The sequence below is a fragment of the Mytilus galloprovincialis genome, chromosome 2 (assembly GCF_965363235.1).
Source record: "Mytilus galloprovincialis chromosome 2, xbMytGall1.hap1.1, whole genome shotgun sequence".
Classification (NCBI taxonomy): Eukaryota; Metazoa; Mollusca; class Bivalvia; order Mytilida; family Mytilidae; genus Mytilus; species Mytilus galloprovincialis.
In genome coordinates, this window is record NC_134839.1 from 112,718,902 (window position 1) to 112,741,828 (window position 22,927).

The window sequence follows — 22,927 nt, forward strand, 5'->3', positions numbered from 1 at the left end:
CTTCTATTTTAAGTTGTAACACATTTATAATTCATGTTTTTTGCTTGTGTAACAGCTGAGATATGGGTTGTAATAATTGGATGTCAACAGTTTTGAACTTTAACACTTGAAAAATTGTAATGGTTAATAAATTTATAAAGCAATTACTTCAACACAGGTTTTCTGATTTTTTTGAATGCATTTCATATTGAAATGATTGGTTGATTTATTGGTTTTGATGGGAAATAAGAATCAATGGAGGAATTAAAATAGATGCATATAGTATTTAGAAATTATATGCACTTCAACATGTGTAGAGATAATAGTAGCTGTGACAAAGAAACTAGTCTTACTGTCCAATGAAATTATTTTCACAAGTCATCCTGTCACTAACATTCTTAATTCTATGTAGTACTGTTAACATTTATACATATATATTCTTATATTTTTATCTAATTCTTAGCTGATTTATCCTTTTTCTAAGCTGTTGATTATTTTAATTTTAGCCTTGGGTTTTAAAAATTTAAATGTTTATAGTGAGAAATATCTTACCACACTTGATGCAGTGGTAGAATCTATGTCTCTCTCTTATATATATATGTAGTGGTAGAATCTATCTCTCTCTCTCTCTCTCTGTTGATTTTTTAATTTTAGCCTTGGGTTTTAAAAATTTAAATGTTTATAGTGAGAAATGAGAAATATCTTACCACACTTGATGCAGTGGTAGAATCTCTCTCTCTCTCTCTCTCTCTCTCTCTCTCTCTCTCTCTCTCTCTCTCTCTCTCTCTCTCTCTCTCTCTCTTCTCTCTCTCTCTCTCTCTCTCTCTCTCTCTCTCTCTCTCTCTCTCTCTCTCTCTCTCTCTCTCTCTCTCTCTCTCTCTCTCTCTCTCTCTCTCTCCTCTCTCTCTCTCTCTCTCTCTCTCTCTCTCTCTCTCTCTCTCTCTCTCTCTCTCTCTCTCTCTCTCTCTCTCTCTCTCTCTCTCTCTCTCTCTCTCTCTCTCATCACCAATGGCAGTCAACAGGGTTAAAGAACATGAGTTGTTCGACCTGTTAGTCAAATGCGTTTTGTTTTAAATATACTTTTTCACTTTTTTCTCTCTCTCTCTCTCTCTCTCTCTCTCTCTCTCTCTCTCTCTCTCTCTCTCTCTCTCTCTCTCTCTCTCTCTCTCTCTCTCTCTCTCTCTCTCTCTCTCTCTCTCTCTCTCTCTCTCTCTCTCTCTCTCTCTCTCTCTCTCTCTCTCTCTCTCTCTCTCTCTCTCATCACCAATGGCAGTCAACAGGGTTAAAGAACATGAGTTGTTCGACCTGTTAGTCAAATGCGTTTTGTTTTAAATATACTTTTTCACTTTTTTGGTCTTTTGGAAAATGTTGTTTGTGCTGTTTTTAGACCCTTCTACAACGAAATTTCTTTTACATGCACACGTATAAAAAATTGTGGTTTTTATCCAACGCAATCATAGGTTTGAACTTAGTTTTCAATTTAGACTCGTATATATATATATACTAGTAAAACTGATGAATTGAAATCGTTGAAACAGATTTTATTTGTTTTACAGACCATCTTATCCTTAATAATCTTGACTGTGTGTAGTGCAATAAACATTGTCTGTTTAATTCTGAAACAAAGGAATTCGTCAGCTTATTCTAAATTACGAGAACATAAGAATGGCGACATATTAAACAGTAAGAGAAAGAAAAATAATGGAATGAAGGATGATAGTCGCTGTAGATTGTTAGGAAGGAGAGACAGTAATGAAGAAGATTATAGATCAATGAATAGCTGTAACAACTGTGATAATTCATGTGAAGGTAAATACTGTTCAGAAAGGATGTTTAAGATCAGATTTGAATCAATCGAAAAAACAACAATAGATTTAGAAATAGGTTTTACTAATTACTATGTGCAAAAAATATAGAATACAGGATAACAATGAAACCTGTAAAAGCATGTATTATATTTTCATTTCCAGTCCCATGTCACTGAAGATTTCTTTTTTCTGTTAGATTAAATTAAAAGATTGCTTAATCAATCGTGAAAGAAAAGATATTTGTTTTTTTTGTTTTAGTTCAAAGGTTAGGTTGAAAAGATTTCTGTAGACTGTATAATTTTGAAGATGATACTTACACAATGTGATCCTTTGATATTACCTTTAAAGGTAATTATGAAAGTAAAACTTGAATGATATGCTCTTTTGTATAATTTGTTTGTCTCCTGCCATTATTTATATTTCTTTATAGGAGTAGGTAGAACAAGTATAGAAGATATAGTGCCTTTCCCTAAAGAGACAGAAAGTCTGATATCTGACACGTCAAGTACTAGTAGTGATGGGCTAACAGAAACGTATGAAGTAGAACAGTGTGTGTATGGCACGTGTGGTATAGAACAGAGACGTAGGTGTGCTGGTCTACTCAGGAAGTATAATACATCTGTCGTAGCTATACCAGATGAAGATTCTGTAGGCAGCAATCGATCAAGGAAAGTTAGAGATGATTTCCAAAGTAACAGATTTATGTTGATGTTGGTACTATGTCAAGTTTCTATGTTTATGGTAAGTGTCAAGTTTCTATGTTTATGGTAAGTGTCAAGTTTCTATGTTTATGGTAAGTGTCAAGTTTCTATGTTTATGGTAAGTGTCAAGTTTCTATGTTTATGGTAAGTGTCAAGTTTCTATGTTTATGGTAAGTGTTAGCAGTTGTATTTGTAGTTTTCCAGATAGACCTGCTCTGTTTTAAAGGGTTTAGGTAGATTTCATCTTCATTGAAATATTAAATGACAAGATAGAAATATGCTTTTTTTACCATTTCAGTATCAGCTTCTTTTACAATACCTCAATTAGCATCAATTTCAATTATTCACCAAATCCAATTTAACAGAGTGCATGCTAGAACAAAAACATTGTTGACATGTTTGTTATAACAGGTTTAGTAATTTGTTTCTAGTGTTTCATAGAAACATTCCATTCTCAATTTTATTATTAAAAAATTAACATAATTTTTTGTAGGGACTATTTTTGTGTACATGGAGACTGTTTAATAAAGTTACAACAGGAACATATGTAGAAGTAGAATTCCTTGACGGTGTGATGAACTATGGTCAGGTAAGTCTGTTTGATGGTTTGCTGTCTCATGGTCATGTACATGATATAACCTCTCTTTTAATTCATAAAAGAATATGTTTCATTCATTGGTTAACTGTTTCTTCTACAGCTGCACTGAGTGATTTACAATATTTCTCTAGTCGAAACTTTATCTTTCTTTTTCAATGATTGCAAAAGGTTGTGTTTTTTTAATGTGATTTTATCTGACATAGTTGGACTTTTCAAGATGTCATGTTAGCATGTTTAGAGGAAAAGCAAACAAAATAAACTCAGAGTCAGACTAACCACATTTTGATTATAAAAAGACAATCAATTGTTTAAAAAATGTTTAAAAAGACTAAAAAATTTGAGAAGTTGTAAATTGAGAAATGTTGTTGCATCAAAAAACAAGGAAAATGAGACAGGATTATTAGAATTTTTGTTTCTAATGTCAGTGTTGATCAGTATTTGTATGAGACAGGATTATTAGAATGTTTGTTTCTGATGGCAGTGTTGATCAGTATTTGTATGAGACAGGGTTATTAGAATTTTTGTTTCTGATGGCAGTGTTGATCAGTATTTGTATGAGACAGGGTTATTAGTATTTTTGTTTCTGATGGCAGTGTTGATCAGTATTTGTATGAGACAGGATTATTAGAATGTTTGTTTCTGATGGCAGTGTTGATCAGTATTTGTATGAGACAGGGTTATCAGTATTTTTGTTTCTGATGGCAGTGTTGATCAGTATTTGTATGAGACAGGGTTATTAGAATTTTTGTTTCTGATGGCAGTGTTGATCAGTATTTTTGTTTCTGATGGCAGTGTTGATCAGTATTTGTATGAGACAGGGTTATTAGAATGTTTGTTTCTGATGGCAGTGTTGATCAGTATTTGTATGAGACAGGATTATTAGAATGTTTGTTTCTGATGGCAGTGTTGATCAGTATTTGTATGAGACAGGATTATTAGAATGTTTGTTTCTGATGGCAGTGTTGATCAGTATTTATATGAGACTGTTTGTTTCTGATGGCAGTGTTGATCAGTATTTATATGAGACTGTTTGTTTCTGATGGCAGTGTTGATCAGTATTTGTATGAGACAGGATTATTAGAATGTTTGTTTCTGATGGCAGTGTTGATCAGTATTTGTATGAGACAGGGTTATTAGAATGTTTGTTTCTGATGGCAGTGTTGATCAGTATTTGTATGAGACAGGATTATTAGAATGTTTGTTTCTGATGGCAGTGTTGATCAGTATTTGTATGAGACAGGGTTATTAGAATGTTTGTTTCTGATGGCAGTGTTGATCAGTATTTGTATGAGACAGGATTATTAGAATGTTTGTTTCTGATGGCAGTGTTGATCAGTATTTGTATGAGACAGGGTTATTAGAAGTTTTGTTTCTGATGGCAGTGTTGATCAGTATTTGTATGAGACAGGGTTATTAGAATGTTTGTTTCTGATGGCAGTGTTGATCAGTATTTGTATGAGACAGGATTATTAGAATGTTTGTTTCTGATGGCAGTGTTGATCAGTATTTGTATGAGACAGGGTTATTAGAATGTTTGTTTCTGATGGCAGTGTTGATCAGTATTTGTATGAGACAGGGTTATTGGAATTTTTGTTTCTGATGGCAGTGTTGATCAGTATTTGTATGAGACAGGATTATTAGAATGTTTGTTTCTGATGGCAGTGTTGATCAGTATTTGTATGAGACAGGATTATTAGAATGTTTGTTTCTGATGGCAGTGTTGATCAGTATTTATATGAGACTGTTTGTTTCTGATGGCAGTGTTGATCAGTATTTGTATGAGACAGGGTTATTAGAATGTTTGTTTCTGATGACAGTGTTGATCAGTATTTGTATGAGACAGGGTTATTAGAATTTTTGTTTCTGATGGCAGTGTTGATCAGTATTTGTATGAGACAGGATTATTAGAATGTTTGTTTCTGATGGCAGTGTTGATCAGTATTTGTATGAGACAGGATTATTAGAATGTTTGTTTCTGATGGCAGTGTTGATCAGTATTTGTATGAGACAGGATTATTAGAATGTTTGTTTCTGATGGCAGTGTTGATCAGTATTTGTATGAGACAGGGTTATTAGAATGTTTGTTTCTGATGGCAGTGTTGATCAGTATTTGTATGAGACAGGGTTATTAGAATGTTTGTTTCTGATGGCAGTGTTGATCAGTATTTGTATGAGACAGGGTTATTAGAATTTTTGTTTCTGATGGCAGTGTTGATCAGTATTTGTATGAGACAGGGTTATTAGAATGTTTGTTTCTGATGGCAGTGTTGATCAGTATTTATATGAGACTGTTTGTTTCTGATGGCAGTGTTGATCAGTATTTGTATGAGACAGGGTTATTAGAATGTTTGTTTCTGATGGCAGTGTTGATCAGTATTTGTATGAGACAGGATTATTAGAATGTTTGTTTCTAATGGCAGTGTTGATCAGTATTTGTATGAGACAGGGTTATTAGAATTTTTGTTTCTGATGGCAGTGTTGATCAGTATTTGTATGAGACAGGGTTATTAGTATTTTTTGTTTCTGATGGCAGTGTTGATCAGTATTTGTATGAGACAGGGTTATTAGAATGTTTGTTTCTAATGGCAGTGTTGATCAGTATTTGTATGAGACAGGGTTATTAGAATTTTTGTTTCTGATGGCAGTGTTGATCAGTATTTGTATGAGACAGGATTATTAGAATGTTTGTTTCTGATGGCAGTGTTGATCAGTATTTGTATGAGACAGGATTATTAGAATGTTTGTTTCTGATGGCAGTGTTGATCAGTATTTGTATGAGACAGGATTATTAGAATGTTTGTTTCTGATGGCAGTGTTGATCAGTATTTGTATGAGACAGGATTATTAGAATGTTTGTTTCTGATGGCAGTGTTGATCAGTATTTGTATGAGACAGGGTTATTAGAAGTTTTGTTTCTGATGGCAGTGTTGATCAGTATTTGTATGAGACAGGATTATTAGAATGTTTGTTTCTGATGGCAGTGTTGATCAGTATTTGTATGAGACAGGGTTATTAGAATGTTTGTTTCTGATGGCAGTGTTGATCAGTATTTGTATGAGACAGGATTATTAGAATGTTTGTTTCTGATGGCAGTGTTGATCAGTATTTGTATGAGACAGGATTATTAGAATGTTTGTTTCTAATGGCAGTGTTGATCAGTATTTGTATGAGACAGGGTTATTAGAATGTTTGTTTCTGATGGCAGTGTTGATCAGTATTTGTATGAGACAGGATTATTAGAATGTTTGTTTCTGATGGCAGTGTTGATCAGTATTTGTATGAGACAGGGTTATTAGAATGTTTGTTTCTGATGGCAGTGTTGATCAGTATTTGTATGAGACAGGATTATTAGAATGTTTGTTTCTGATGGCAGTGTTGATCAGTATTTGTATGAGACAGGGTTATCAGTATTTTTGTTTCTGATGGCAGTGTTGATCAGTATTTGTATGAGACAGGATTATTAGAATGTTTGTTTCTGATGGCAGTGTTGATCAGTATTTGTATGAGACAGGATTATTAGAATGTTTGTTTCTGATGGCAGTGTTGATCAGTATTTGTATGAGACAGGATTATTAGAATGTTTGTTTCTGATGGCAGTGTTGATCAGTATTTGTATGAGACAGGATTATTAGAATGTTTGTTTCTGATGGCAGTGTTGATCAGTATTTGTATGAGACAGGGTTATCAGTATTTTTGTTTCTGATGGCAGTGTTGATCAGTATTTGTATGAGACAGGGTTATTAGAATGTTTGTTTCTGATGGCAGTGTTGATCAGTATTTATATGAGACTGTTTGTTTCTGATGGCAGTGTTGATCAGTATTTGTATGAGACAGGATTATTAGAATGTTTGTTTCTGATGGCAGTGTTGATCAGTACTTGTATGAGACAGGGTTATCAGTATTTTTGTTTCTGATGGCAGTGTTGATCAGTATTTGTATGAGACAGGATTATTAGAATGTTTGTTTCTGATGGCAGTGTTGATCAGTATTTTTGTTTCTGATGGCAGTGTTGATCAGTATTTGTATGAGACAGGGTTATTAGAAGTTTTGTTTCTGATGGCAGTGTTGATCAGTATTTGTATGAGACAGGATTATTAGAATGTTTGTTTCTGATGGCAGTGTTGATCAGTATTTGTATGAGACAGGGTTATTAGAATGTTTGTTTCTGATGGCAGTGTTGATCAGTATTTTTGTTTCTGATGGCAGTGTTGATCAGTATTTGTATGAGACAGGGTTATCAGTATTTTTGTTTCTGATGGCAGTGTTGATCAGTATTTGTATGAGACAGGATTATTAGAATGTTTGTTTCTGATGGCAGTGTTGATCAGTATTTTTGTTTCTGATGGCAGTGTTGATCAGTATTTGTATGAGACAGGGTTATCAGTATTTTTGTTTCTGATGGCAGTGTTGATCAGTATTTGTATGAGACAGGATTATTAGAATGTTTGTTTCTGATGGCAGTGTTGATCAGTATTTGTATGAGACAGGGTTATTAGAATGTTTGTTTCTGATGGCAGTGTTGATCAGTATTTGTATGAGACAGGTTTATTAGAATGTTTGTTTCTGATGGCAGTGTTGATCAGTATTTGTATGAGACAGGATTATTAGAATGTTTGTTTCTGATGGCAGTGTTGATCAGTATTTTTGTTTCTGATGGCAGTGTTGATCAGTATTTGTACGAGACAGGGTTATTAGAATGTTTGTTTCTGATGGCAGTGTTGATCAGTATTTGTATGAGACAGGATTATTAGAATGTTTGTTTCTGATGGCAGTGTTGATCAGTATTTGTATGAGACAGGATTATTAGAATGTTTGTTTCTGATGGCAGTGTTGATCAGTATTTGTATGAGACAGGGTTATTAGAATGTTTGTTTCTGATGGCAGTGTTGATCAGTATTTGTATGAGACAGGATTATTAGAATGTTTGTTTGTTATGGCAGTGTTGATCAGTATTTGTATGAGACAGGATTATTAGAATGTTTGTTTCTGATGGCAGTGTTGATCAGTATTTGTATGAGACAGGGTTATTAGAATGTTTGTTTCTGATGGCAGTGTTGATCAGTATTTGTATGAGACAGGATTATTAGAATGTTTGTTTCTGATGGCAGTGTTGATCAGTATTTGTATGAGACAGGATTATTAGAATGTTTGTTTCTAATGGCAGTGTTGATCAGTATTTGTATGAGACAGGATTATTAGAATGTTTGTTTCTGATGTCAGTGTTGATCAGTATTTGTATGAGACAGGATTATTAGAATGTTTGTTTCTGATGGCAGTGTTGATCAGTATTTGTATGAGACAGGGTTATTAGAATGTTTGTTTCTGATGGCAGTGTTGATCAGTATTTGTATGAGACAGGGTTATTAGAATGTTTGTTTCTGATGGCAGTGTTGATCAGTATTTGTATGAGACAGGATTATTAGAATGTTTGTTTCTGATGGCAGTGTTGATCAGTATTTATATGAGACTGTTTGTTTCTGATGGCAGTGTTGATCAGTATTTGTATGAGACAGGGTTATTAGAATGTTTGTTTCTGATGGCAGTGTTGATCAGTATTTGTATGAGACAGGGTTATTAGAATGTTTGTTTCTGATGGCAGTGTTGATCAGTATTTGTATGAGACAGGATTATTAGAATGTTTGTTTCTAATGGCAGTGTTGATCAGTATTTGTATGAGACAGGATTATTAGAATGTTTGTTTCTGATGGCAGTGTTGATCAGTATTTGTATGAGACAGGGTTATTGGAATTTTTGTTTCTGATGGCAGTGTTGATCAGTATTTGTATGAGACAGGGTTATTGGAATTTTTGTTTCTGATGGCAGTGTTGATCAGTATTTGTATGAGACAGGATTATTAGAATGTTTGTTTCTGATGGCAGTGTTGATCAGTATTTGTATGAGACAGGGTTATTAGAATGTTTGTTTCTGATGGCAGTGTTGATCAGTATTTGTATGAGACAGGATTATTAGAATGTTTGTTTCTGATGGCAGTGTTGATCAGTATTTGTATGAGACAGGGTTATTAGAATGTTTGTTTCTGATGGCAGTGTTGATCAGTATTTGTATGAGACAGGATTATTAGAATGTTTGTTTCTAATGGCAGTGTTGATCAGTATTTGTATGAGACAGGATTATTAGAATGTTTGTTTCTGATGGCAGTGTTGATCAGTATTTGTATGAGACAGGGTTATTGGAATTTTTGTTTCTGATGGCAGTGTTGATCAGTATTTGTATGAGACAGGATTATTAGAATGTTTGTTTCTGATGGCAGTGTTGATCAGTATTTGTATGAGACAGGATTATTAGAATGTTTGTTTCTGATGGCAGTGTTGATCAGTATTTGTATGAGACAGGGTTATCAGTATTTTTGTTTCTGATGGCAGTGTTGATCAGTATTTGTATGAGACAGGATTATTAGAATGTTTGTTTCTGATGGCAGTGTTGATCAGTATTTGTATGAGACAGGGTTATTGGAATTTTTGTTTCTGATGGCAGTGTTGATCAGTATTTGTATGAGACAGGATTATTAGAATGTTTGTTTCTGATGGCAGTGTTGATCAGTATTTGTATGAGACAGGATTATTAGAATGTTTGTTTCTGATGGCAGTGTTGATCAGTATTTGTATGAGACAGGGTTATTAGTATTTTTTGTTTCTGATGGCAGTGTTGATCAGTATTTGTATGAGACAGGGTTATTAGAATGTTTGTTTCTGATGGCAGTGTTGATCAGTATTTGTATGAGACAGGGTTATTGGAATTTTTGTTTCTGATGGCAGTGTTGATCAGTATTTGTATGAGACAGGATTATTAGAATGTTTGTTTCTGATGGCAGTGTTGATCAGTATTTGTATGAGACAGGATTATTAGAATTTTTGTTTCTGATGTCAGTGTTGATCAGTATTTGTATGAGACAGGATTATTAGAATGTTTGTTTCTGATGGCAGTGTTGATCAGTATTTGTATGAGACAGGATTATTAGAATGTTTGTTTCTGATGGCAGTGTTGATCAGTATTTGTATGAGACAGGATTATTAGAATGTTTGTTTCTAATGTCAGTGTTGATCAGTATTTGTATGAGACAGGATTATTAGAATGTTTGTTTCTGATGGCAGTGTTGATCAGTATTTGTATGAGACAGGGTTATTAGAATTTTTGTTTCTGATGGCAGTGTTGATCAGTATTTGTATGAGACAGGGTTATTAGAATGTTTGTTTCTAATGGCAGTGTTGATCAGTATTTGTATGAGACAGGATTATTAGAATGTTTGTTTCTGATGGCAGTGTTGATCAGTATTTGTATGAGACAGGGTTATTAGAATTTTTGTTTCTGATGGCAGTGTTGATCAGTATTTGTATGAGACAGGATTATTAGAATTTTTATTTCTGATGGCAGTGTTGATCAGTATTTGTATGCAGCCTTTCCTAAAAAATACATTAGAAAAATCTTGCATGTTTGTAATAAATTTTGTGTACAGTTGGGATATGATATGCATGCAAAAATTTCTGAATTTACAACAGATTTGTTATTTATAAAGTTATTGAACAACTATAAAAAGTTAAATGTACAAAACTAATTTATATTTCAGGGATTTATTATATTTGCCATATTTGGGTTTGATACCAGATTGATATTCTTGCCATGTATAAAAAGGTATGTACCATGTAATTCTCTAATAAATAGAATATATACTAATATGACGTTCTTCCTTCGCTATGTAAACAAACCCCTGCTCGAAGTCTAATAAAATTTGTTTGCACATGCGTATATTGACAACTGCAGAAAAATGAATTTAATCAAATTGGCATGCATTTAATATATTTCATTAACTTAAAACACTTTCTAACTCTTAAACTAAAGGGGCACTAGCTTTCAAATTCATTTTCACTGATTTGACTCAAATTCTCATATTTGATTAATATCAATGTAACACATTTATCGAGGTTATAAACAGTCTAAAATAAACAGTTTACAGGGTATGGGCATAATAATATTTAGCTTCATTTCGTGTGTATTTTAGTCTAGACACATCTAATTAACTGTTGAGTTGACCTCCAGAAGACCACTGATGCCCATATAAACATAAATATAGATATAAATAAGTGGAACTTGTGAAATTGAATTTCTGTTAAGTCTATTTAGTTTCATTTATAGATTAAAATATATGTTAATCATCCTTTATACATGTATAAGAATGACTTTTTTTAGGATCAATTCAGTTAATCCAATGATTACTATTTAGTGTGGATAATCACTTGAACTGATACTCAGTTAATTTCTATTGAAAATTTGTAAATGAGAATTAAATTAAGACTTGAATTTGTAAATTCCCACATGTTGCATTGCTTTTAGTTTCCATGAAAACCGTATTACTAATTTGTTTTGACAGGAATATTATCAACTTTTAATGTTCATTGGGCAAAAACAGACAAAAGAGAGAAATTGTAAATATTTAAAAAACTGATCAACAAGCAATGATCAACATAAAATATATTTTAGTCATGAATTAGATTTAAGTCTACATTATTACAGAGTGGCCATTGTTGAAAATGCACATAGATTCAGTTGAGCAACACAGAGCCTCTAGTTGTTTCACTTGTTGCACAAACAATAACTACTGATTAAAAACAATATTTGCCCAGTGGCGGATCCAGAAATTTTCATAAGTGGGGGCCCACTGACTGACCTAAGAGGGGGCCCACTCCAGTCACGCTTCAGTGATTCCCTATATAAGCAACCAATTTTTTCCCAAAAAGGGGGGGGGGGCTGGGCACCCCCCTAAATCCGCCTCTGTTGCCATAATCCTGGTCATGGGAATGTGGGTATCATAATTTTTTGGTACCTCTTTTAAAACTTCACTCGTCTTGAGCAGTCACTTTTGGAATTCCCCATGAGTTAACACTTAATACAGTTTTGATTGTACTCAAATTTTGACGTAAGATTAAATTATTTAAACAAGTGCATTAATACATGAAAAAGATAAATGAACAGATAATTTCTTTTACATTTGGTGATATGTGTTGGTTGGTATGTCTCCATTTTCTATCTACCTGAAACATGTAGATATTCTTTTGTGTAATCCATCACATTACTGTTTACTGGTTAATTAATTTTTAAAATACACTAAAGATGTGATAGTTATGATAGAGTTTCAAATTATACGACTTTAGTCAATATGTATATAGATGTAATGGTTGTTTTGTAGCTTGGTCAACTTTAAACGTAAATTGTTAAAAAGGTAACAATCTTATATGTTGTATGGTAATGCATGGCATGTTGTAAATGATCATATGGCGTGTTATCTTGGATTCAAATGTGCTTTTAATTGCATGTAAATTTGTTCAGTGCTCCTATGATGGGATTTATTGGGGAAAGACTGCTTCAAGCCGTCAATCCCCTATGGGGTTGACCAGAGTGACATCCCCTCACATCATTCATTTTGTTTTTATAGTGTGGAAAACCCCAAACAAATCTTACTGAGATTGATGAGAAGGAGAGACACAAATGAATAGATTGACTTTAAACACTTTTTTACACATTCCCCTTCTGTTTCTCGTGAAATTATCGTATCTTGAGCTCTCCTCTACACTATTTACGTTTCTTTTACAATCCGGAAAAATCAGTATGACGAGAAATTCTAAATATATCCAACCTACATTATATTTAATAGTGACATCATTGTGGGAATGCTACATTACACAGAAGCAGAGATATCCTTAACTGGTTATATGAATTATTCTCAGAGTTCGTGCACTAATTAAAAATTGATATTTGTTAATTTAAACATAGTTATGTTTGATGTTGATGATTCAAAAAAAAATGATGCATTTTGTAGTTTAAACCTATTTATTCATGAAATTTACAAATATTTTAAAATGTAGGATCATATTGTTTTTTATAAGTACCTGTATCCCTGTGATGAAAGTTGTCACTGGGAACTTTATCAATGGAAATTTAAAACTGAATAGATTTTTCAGTCCCAACTTGTTTAAGAAAAAAAGAAAAAATCTTAGAGTACTGTCAAAAAAAATGGAAAATGGCCCTAGCCTGCAGACCAGTGGTACACAATTAAGATTTCAAAAAATATTGTAGTTGTTTTTAAATGACAGATGCAGATGCAGATCTCTTCGATGGTCCAAATTGAATCCTAAACTAAGGAAACGAAATTACACTAAACAACAATGATTTCAATATAGTCAACCTTTTTACATGTTTTAGCTGTTCTTTTTTTCATTCTTTATATGAAGACTATCAAAAGATACCCCCCCCAAAAAAAAAAAAAAAAAAAAAGTAATTGAAACAAGGGTCGTTTTTCCCCTCAGAGCTATTCAGCTCTTTGATTTGTATTCAATGTGGCTAAAATTATCAGAGGGACAAATATTTTTCCTTCATCTATCAGTATAGATATGTGTACCTAGATATGTATAGATTATCGGGTTTTCTACACATTGATATCGTAAAATATCAGCAGCGAGCCACAATGTGAACCTTTATGGCGAGTGAGCGTAGCGAACGAGCTAAAAAGTTTCACATTGTGTCGAGCGGCTGATATTTTACGATATCTATAAGAAGAAAACCCGATTATCTTTTTATCGTTCTATTACTGGTCGTTTCTTTCTCCCTAAGACAGTTTTACACTTGAAAAAAGCAAACTTGATAACGTCTCCTCTCGCATTGTGGTGTCGCTGATAACTTCTCCTCTCACATTGTGACGTCGCTGATAATGCCTGGTCTCGTTTTGAAGTCTTGATACGAGAATTACGGAGCAACAGAGCAGGGTGATATAGGCAGAGGGAAGGACGATAAGTTTTAAAACCAGAGATTGCAGATGTTTAATTTTATATATATATATTTTATTTAATTGTTCTTGTTTGAATGAAATGCTAGTTAGTCATCCTATATAGTATAGCACTTTCATAGAACATGGCATTTCTATAAGATGTTATCACTTGAAATTCCTACATGTTATCACTTGATATTCCTACATGTTATCATATGACATTCCTACAATACAAGTTCCTATATCACTAAATGCTCCTGGGGGCCTAGGAGCCAAGTAAACTAAGTAATACAACTACTGTATTACTAGCCAGTCAACACCAAGGTTGTGAGTTTGAATCCTGTACATGGTAGGTGAGTTTGACTACAATCTTTATTGACAAGAATTGTTAGTTTTTCAAAGGTAGGTTTTTCTGTCCTGACACTGGGATTCTTCCACCAATAAAACTTGACCACCATGAAGTACCACAGTAGTGGCGTTAAAACACCAATCAATCAAACATTTGACACGCCTACAACAAATTATCACATGACGTCCTGTAACAAATTTAAAGAATTCTTTCTATCAGTAATCTATACCAGTGGTTAGTTATGCAGATAAATTGAACCAAAATGTTATGTTTGTCTATAATTACATTGATACTAAATTAAGTAAGATATTTAATTATATAAGTATTTTCTATGAATAAAAACTCATTTTCATTACCTTATATGAATATCTGAATTTATAGAATAACTGATTTCTTGATTGTGTGTATATTATAGATGGCGTAAGCTTGTTTATGGTGTAGAAATTGTGACACTTCCAGATTCCTCCGAACTTGATGAAGAAACAATGCATTTATGTGAACAGTTTAAAAAATACCACAAAAATAATTGTTCTAAAGCTATTGTTAAAGATCTAAAGTAAGTACTGTTTGCTTTTAATTAGGACATTCAAAAGCCAAAAGCAAAACCCATTGTTGTTTTGGGAATATTTCCTACTTAACACAGTTATTCACACAGTAATTATTCCTGGTGATTTGGTTATCCATATAAAACAAAATGTTATAATCAAAACTTATAGAATAAATCAAAATAAAAAGAAAAGATATGAAGAATTAAAAAATTTATGACAAAAAAAATTGAATTTTAAATGATTAAATTATTGGTTTGTTACTTTTTGTTTTTTAATGCATTATAAGTTTTTGTGAATATGAATGATAGGAGATGTTGGGTATTCATTAATCTGACAGCATCCCAATGACATAAAAATTTAACAAACATTTAGTATTATGAAGTAGTAATTCACGTATATTTTTGTTCACAGAAATATAACAAAGATATAATATTTTTTTCAGATATAGGTTAAAAGAATATAAGCAAGTTTTTACAGGAACAGACATGTGTGACTGGTTGTTAGAAGTTGGTTTAGCCCATGATAGGGGAGAGGCCATAGAATATGGACGTACTCTTGTTACGGGACACATTATTAGTCATGTGACCAAGGAACATCATTTTCATGACCTGCCATATTTTTACAGTTTTATTGAAGAAGAGGAATATGATTGAAATTGAGAGTATATTTGGATATGATTGAAATATAGTGCTGACTTTTGAAATTATCCAATCTGTTTATAAATGTTTTCTTTAAATATGACTTGTCTCCCATTGTTTCAGAGTTATCCTTTCTGGTATTTCACACAGTTGAGTTCATTGAAATCATTCAGTTTCCCTGTTATTGATACTTTTAAAGAAAGTGAAATTGGTCAGAAAAGTGGTCAAAAGAAACCAACAAATTATAAATACTAGTAGATAAAACAAATTATATCTTGAATCATGAATCATAAATTTAACATACTTACATTAAATGGGAGATAACTCTACACTTATTAGATGAAAAGAAAGAACTCAAGTCTAAAGTAATAACTTAATATTTCCATAGTTATTTTATATGTTAATTAAAACCAGTAATTAATATCAAACAAATTCCAAATTGATACTAAAAGGTCCTTTGGAGAATATTTTGGTACTGAAACCATGTTAATTGATATTTTATGGCTAATATTGACCCTTTATACTCCTACTCCTTTCCTGATGTGGAAAGGAATCATTCATCAAAATCATTTTATAAGAAGGATTGCATTTTGATTCAGCATTTTACTGATAAGAGAACCTGTATTTGTTCAAGTCAATACATAACACATTTTCATACTGACAGCATCAGTTGCAGGTGAGACACTTTATGAATTATTTTGTTGAAAATGTTACTGATGTTAGTATCAGCCCAATAGATAGATAGATAGATCATGTATCAGTCCTAGGATAACATAAGATATTTTTGTAACAATGACATATTTGTATGCCCCACCTACGATAGTAGAGGGGCATTAGGTTTTCTGGTCTGTGCGTCCGCCTGTTCGTTCGTCTGTCCGTCCGTTCGTCCCACTTCAGGTTAAAGTTTTTGGTCAAGGTAGTTTTGATGAAGCTGAAGTCCAATCAACTTGAAACTTAGTACAAATGTTTCTTATGATATGAACTTTCTTATTTTAAAACCAGTTAGACTTTTGACCCCATTTTCATGTTCCACTGAACATAGAAATTAAAAATGTGAGTTTCAGGTTAAAGTTTTTGGTCAAGGTAGTTTTTGATGAAGCTGAAGTCCAATCAACTTGAAACTTAGTACACATGTTTCTTATGATATGAACTTTCTTATTTTATAACTAAATTAGAAGCTGAAGTCCAAATTCAGTGACCCCATTTTCATGGTCCACTGAACATAGAAATTAAAAGTGTGAGTTTCAGGTTAAAGTTTTTGTTCAAGGTAGTTTTTGATGAAGCTGAAGTCCAATCAACTTGAAACTTAGTACACATGTTCCTTATGATATGATCTTTCTTATTTTAAAACCAAATTGGACTTTTGACCCCATTTTCATGGTCCACTGAACATAGAAATTAAAAGAGTGAGTTTCAGGTTAAAGTTTTTGGTCAAGGTAGTTTTTGATGAAGCTGAAGTCCAATCAACTTGAAACTTAGTACAGATGTTCCTTATGATATGATCTGTCTTATTTTAAAACCAAATTAGACTTTTGACCCCATTTTCGTGGTCCACTGAACATAGAAATTAAAAGTGCGTGTTTCAGGTTAAAGTTTTTGGTCAAGGTAGTTTTTGATGAAGCTGAAGTCCAATCAACTTGAAACTTAGTACACATGTTTCTTATGATATGAACTTTCTTATTTTATAACTAAATTAGACTTTTGACCCCATTTTCATGGTCCACTGAACATAGAAATTAAAATGTGAGTTTCAGGTTAAAGTTTTTGGTCAAGGTAGTTTTTGATGAAGCTGAAGTCCAATCAACTTGAAACTTAGTACACATGTTTCTTATGATATGAACTTTCTTATTTTAAAACCAATTAGACTTTTGACCCCATTTTCATGGTCCACTGAACATAGAAATTAAAAATGTGAGTTTCAGGTTAAAGTTTTTGGTCAAGGTAGTTTTTGATGAAGCTGAAGTCCAATCAACTTGAAACTTAGTACACATGTTTCTTATGATATGATCTTTATTTAAAAACCAAATTAGTCTTTTGACCCCATTTTCATGGTCCACTGAACATAGAAATTAAAAGTGTGAGTTTCAGGTTAAAGTTTTTGTTCAAGGTAGTTTTTGATGAAGCTGAAGTCCAATCAACTTGAAACTTAGTACACATGTTCCTTATGATATGATCTTTCTTATTTTAAAACCAAATTGGACTTTTGACCCCATTTTCATGGTCCACTGAACATAGAAATTAAAAGAGTGAGTTTCAGGTTAAAGTTTTTGGTCAAGGTAGTTTTTGATGAAGCTGAAGTCCAATCAACTTGAAACTTAGTACAGATGTTCCTTATGATATGATCTGTCTTATTTTAAAACCAAATTAGACTTTTGACCCCATTTTCGTGGTCCACTGAACATAGAAATTAAAAGTGCGTGTTTCAGGTTAAAGTTTTTGGTCAAGGTAGTTTTTGATGAAGTTAAAGTCCAATCAACTTGAAACTACACTTGTTCCCTATTGGTTGATCTTTTTACTTTTAAGGCCAAATTAGATTTTTTACCCAATTTCATGGTCCATTGAAAAAAGTAAATGATAATGGGAGTGGGGCATCCGTGTACTTTGGACACATTCTTGTTATATTCTTATTCATGCTTTGGGTATTTGTGGAAGTCCTAAAACACAGGTGTAAAGAAAATCTCAATTATTTTCTAAATTTTCTGTATGGAATATTTTAAAGCAATCTCTGTTACAAGTTCATTCCACAAAAAGAATATGTTGATATTATATTCATATTTGCCATTCTTGCTATAGACATAACTATGTCTTATGCCAATACTGTGTTTATTAATCATTTTAAACTTTATAAACTGAACCTGTTTACAATTTCTCCACAGATTTTTCATACATTTTTAATTTGCTTGATACACATGTATTTCTTTGCCTGTTATAATTTATATTAATTGCATTTCATCATAGTCTCAGTAAAGTGCTTCATTTCTGTTGAGTTAAAATTTTATAAATTTTATGTTCAAACCTTCTACAAGGTTTTTATTTGTGTTTTTCTAAGACATAAGTTTGATTGTCTTTAAAAGTTCATATTTAGTGATTGTATATCTCTGTCAAATTACACCTATCACAAAATCATCCTTTACACAATAAATTGTACCATTTACTTTGTTTTTTTATGGTTTGATAAGTTGCTGTTATAAATTGTTAGCAAACATGTAATGTATAAACTATTTCAACATTGTATAGTTTTATTTTGCTTTATGTAAATTTTGCAACTTTTAAACATTTTTTGGGTGATTTTTATGGGATATGGTTCATTTTCTTTATAACATTTTAAGCTTAAGACGTTTTGAAAACAGTGGACACTGAATATTTTCCATATTTCTAAATTCATCCAAAGTCAACTTTGCCTGAGGGAATTGGAACCTTAGTTTATTCATATATTCTTAATTTATCATGGAGAATTTAAATAAGTATGTTGTGAATCATGCCGTTTGAAGCAGATTTTTTTTTGGAAACACCATTGCATTTATATATATCCATATGGAATGGAATTATTTTGATTTAAAAGTAATTAATTTTACATATGATGTATATAAAAACAATAATACTCTGTTACTGAAACAATTCATTACTTTGCATTTGATAACATACATTTTTGGGGAGAAAGACGGCTTCAAGCCGTCAATCCCCTATGGGGTTGACCAGAGTAACATTCCCTCACATCAATCATTTTGTTTTTATAGTGTGGGAAACCCCCCAACAAATCTTACTGAGATTGATGAGAAGGAAACACACAAATGAATAGATTGACTTTAAACACTTTTCTACACATTTCCCTTCTGTTTCTAGCGAAATTATCGTATTTTGAGATCTCTTTTACACTATTTACGTTTCTTTGACAATCCGGAAAAGTCAGTATGACGAGATATTCTAAATATATCCAACCTACATTATATTTTATAATGACGTCATTGTTGGAATGCCACACTATACTGAAGCAGGGATATCCTTCACTGGTTATTTAAATCATTCTCAGAGTTTGTGCACTAATTATAAATTGCTATTTGTTAAATTTAAACATAATTATGTTTGCTGTAGATGATTACAACATCAACATGCAATACTTCAATTTGTAGGTCAACAACTTTCAAAGTACATTGTAAACAAAGTTCGTGGAGATACATGAGATTGGGGAGAGAAACGATTTTTTTTCATTTTTTCTGTAAAATTCTGTTTTGTGAATCTTCCTCCAAATCAGGAGCACATCAATTGATGAGTAATTATCCACTAAAATAAAACTTGAAAATGTGACATTTAGTATATGATTAGTAGTCTTCCATTAAAACTAAAATGTGTGTACCAACAAATAAATCATTGTAATGGTAAAAAAAAATTTTTTTAAAAGTTGCAGTTTATAGTTTAAACCTATTTATTCATGAAATTTACAAATATTTCAAAATGTAAGATCAGGAAACAAGCTTCACACAGTTTACATCAATCATATTATTTTTTATTAGTACCTGTATCTCTGTGATGAGAGTTGTAACTGGGAACTTTATCAATGGAAATTTAAAACTAACTGGATTTTTATGCCCCACCTACGATAGTAGAGGGGCATTATGTTTTCTGGTCTGTGGCTCCGTTCGTTCGTTCGTCCATCCGTTCGTTCGTTCGTTCGTCCGCAGGTTAAAGTTTTTGGTCAAGGTAGTTTTTGATGAAGCTGAAGTCCAATCAACTAGAAACTTAGTACACGTGTTGCTTATGATATGATCTTTCTAATTTTAAAGCCAAATTAGACTTTTGACCCCAATTTCACGGTCAACTGAACATAGAAAATGAAAACGGAGTTTCAGGTTAAAGTTTTGGTCAAGGTAGTTTTTGATGAAGCTGAAGTCCAATCAACTTGAAACTTAGTACACTTGCTGCTTATGATATGATCTTTCTAATTTTAAAGCCAAATTAGACTTTTGACCCAATTTCACGGTCCATGGAACATGGAAAATGATAGTGCCAGTGGGGCATCCGTGTACATGTACTTTGGACACATTCTTGTTCAGTCCTAACTTTCTTAAGAAAAAAATTAAAAATCTTAGAGTACTGTCACAACTTGAAAATGGAAAATGGCCTAGCCTGCAGTTCAGTGGTACACAATTAAGATTTCAGAAAACATTGTAGTTGTTGTTAAATGACAGAAATCAGTTGAATTTTACATAACTAGATATCATTGAGATGGGAGCCATCTCTGTGGGCCCCGCTGTGAATAATGTGCATTAAAAAATTGTATCTTTACCATAGGACATGGGTTTGTCAACTGAAATCAAAGTTTTTGACCTTGACCTTTGACCTATGAAGTTGTAAATAAATTATGACACACCCTTTGGTGTTGGTTTATAAACATGTCAAGTATAAACTTTGAAATGATAAAGGTTCTCAAGATATAGAGCGGACACCATCTTTACCATAGGACATGGGGTTGTCAACTGAAACCAAAGTTTTTGACCTTGACCTTTGACCTAGGAAGTTGCACATAAATTATGACACACCCTTTGGTGTTGGTTTATATACATGTCAAGTATAAACTTTGAAATGATAACGGTTCTCAAGATATAGAGCGGACACAATCTTTACCATAGGACATGGGGTTGTCAACTGAAACCAAAGTTTTTGACCTTGAACTTTGCCCTAGGCAGTCGTTCATAAATTATGACACACCCTCTGGTGTTGGTTCATATACATGTCAAGTATAAACTTTAAAATCATAACGGTTCTCAAGATATAGAGCGGACACGATCTTCACCACAGGACACAGGGTTGTCAACTGAAACCAAAGTTTTTTGACCTTGACCTTTGACCTAGGAAGTTGTACATACATCATGACACACCCTCTGGTGTTGGTTAAAATGGATGTCAAGTATAAACTTTGAAATCATAACGGTTCTCAAGATATAGAGCGGACACAAAGTTAAAGTGTTACGGACGGACGGACAGACGGACGGACGGACAGACTGATCACTATAGGGCGACCCGCCTAAGGCGGGGCCCTAATTAACTATCAACTTTAATCGAATGTTTAGATTTAGAAGATGCAGATCTCTTGGTCCAAATTGAATCCTAAACTAAGGAAACAAAATTAGATTAAACAACAATTGACTTCAATATTGTCAACCTTTCTACATGTTCTAGCTGTTCTTTTTTTCATTCTTTATATGAAGACTATCAAAAGATACCCCCCCCCCCCCCCCCCCCTCCCCCCCAAAAAAAAAAGAGACAAGGGCCGTCTTTCCCCTCAGAGCTATTCAGCTCTTTGATTATGCTATTTGTTTTGCGTTTAATAATTTACATTTTTTTTCATGTTATTTGAAACATTTCTGATGGGGAAAATACGGAGACTATGAATCAGATAACATTCTGTCTGTAACACGGGTATTTATTTGGGATATATTATGTATATTCTGTTGCTGTATTACGTACAATGTCTGATGTTTAATTGTGGCATTTGATTAATTTTTTTAATGTGAGGGTTCTTGTTATAACACATGTGTATAGACAGGTATCTAAATGCATTTAAAAGTAAGTTGGGAGTTTATTGTTCAATGTTATGGACTCTCATTTAAAAGGTTTCTTTACAATTTTCTGCAAGCTACTTTATTCCTTCAGAAATTTGAACCTCTGATATTTGAGAATGCTTTGTAAAATCAATACAAAAGCTATGTTCTGCAATGCTTTTTTCTGTGAATTTATTCTTGTCATTTAAATTTGTTCATGAATATATGAAAGAAGCATTCTATTTTAGATCAAATTATAAATAAAGTAAAATGGTGCTGTGATATATATATAATGTTTTGAAGTCTTGGATGTGTGATGTTGTTTTTTTTAACTTGTTTGTTTATTAATACATAAATTATAACTGTAGTGTCTTTTGTAAAATGTGCAAAAAACAAATAAGAATATATTACTGTAAATAAACAACATCATACAAAAAATAATAATTTATATTTATTTTGATTCTTTGTTATTGTTATATTTTTTTTTTGGACAAAATTGCTAAATAAAACGATAATATAAATATATGTCTTTATCTGTTTTTATTGTCCATGTAGAGTGTTTAAATAAAAATGAGTCTGTCAAGTGGAACAACTGTTATCTCAAACTGTCCACTAAGCTTGATAAAGTTTTGAGGAGCTGTGATGATGAGGTATGAGCTGGTGAGGACCAAAATTGTAAAGCTGATAAATGAACCATGAAAATTGTCAATGTTTAAGAGACTTTTGTTTGTTTAGACAGGCATGTACAAAAATCTAAGCGTAGTTGGCATCATATATGTGAAATTTACACTAAAAAGAGGTCATCTTATGATTTCTGCTCAGATAGACAGTTCCCCTACAGGATTGTATATGTATGGCAAATCACACATCCTACCAGATATGAAATAATATAGAAAATACGTTCAGCTGTAAGCCAATACACCCTGAACCATTTGATTCACCATATTACATGTACATTCATAGCTATCAACTGTGATGTTTCCAATCATA

General features: G+C 32.6%; 1 protein-coding gene across 5 annotated transcripts in view; it reads left to right on the forward strand.

Annotated features, from left to right (window-relative positions):
* The window catches only part of LOC143065414 (lysosomal cholesterol signaling protein-like), a 36,027-nt gene extending 19,453 nt beyond the window's left edge, over nucleotides 1–16,574 (forward strand). For 3 of the 5 annotated variants that reach the window (XM_076238968.1, XM_076238969.1, XM_076238970.1), the window contains exons 10-16: nucleotides 1,536–1,788; nucleotides 2,218–2,528; nucleotides 2,982–3,077; nucleotides 10,672–10,736; nucleotides 12,289–12,321; nucleotides 14,628–14,768; nucleotides 15,203–16,568. In XM_076238968.1, coding sequence (XP_076095083.1) covers nucleotides 1,536–1,788; nucleotides 2,218–2,528; nucleotides 2,982–3,077; nucleotides 10,672–10,736; nucleotides 12,289–12,321; nucleotides 14,628–14,768; nucleotides 15,203–15,413 — 1,110 coding nt within the window. In that variant the 3' untranslated portion in view covers nucleotides 15,414–16,568. Of the gene's footprint in view, nucleotides 1–1,535; nucleotides 1,789–2,217; nucleotides 2,529–2,981; nucleotides 3,078–10,671; nucleotides 10,737–12,288; nucleotides 12,322–14,627; nucleotides 14,769–15,202 lie in introns of all 5 variants that reach the window. The other 2 variants (XR_012975467.1, XM_076238971.1) reach the window with 2 other exon arrangements.
* Nucleotides 16,575–22,927: the final 6,353 nt, after the last annotated feature.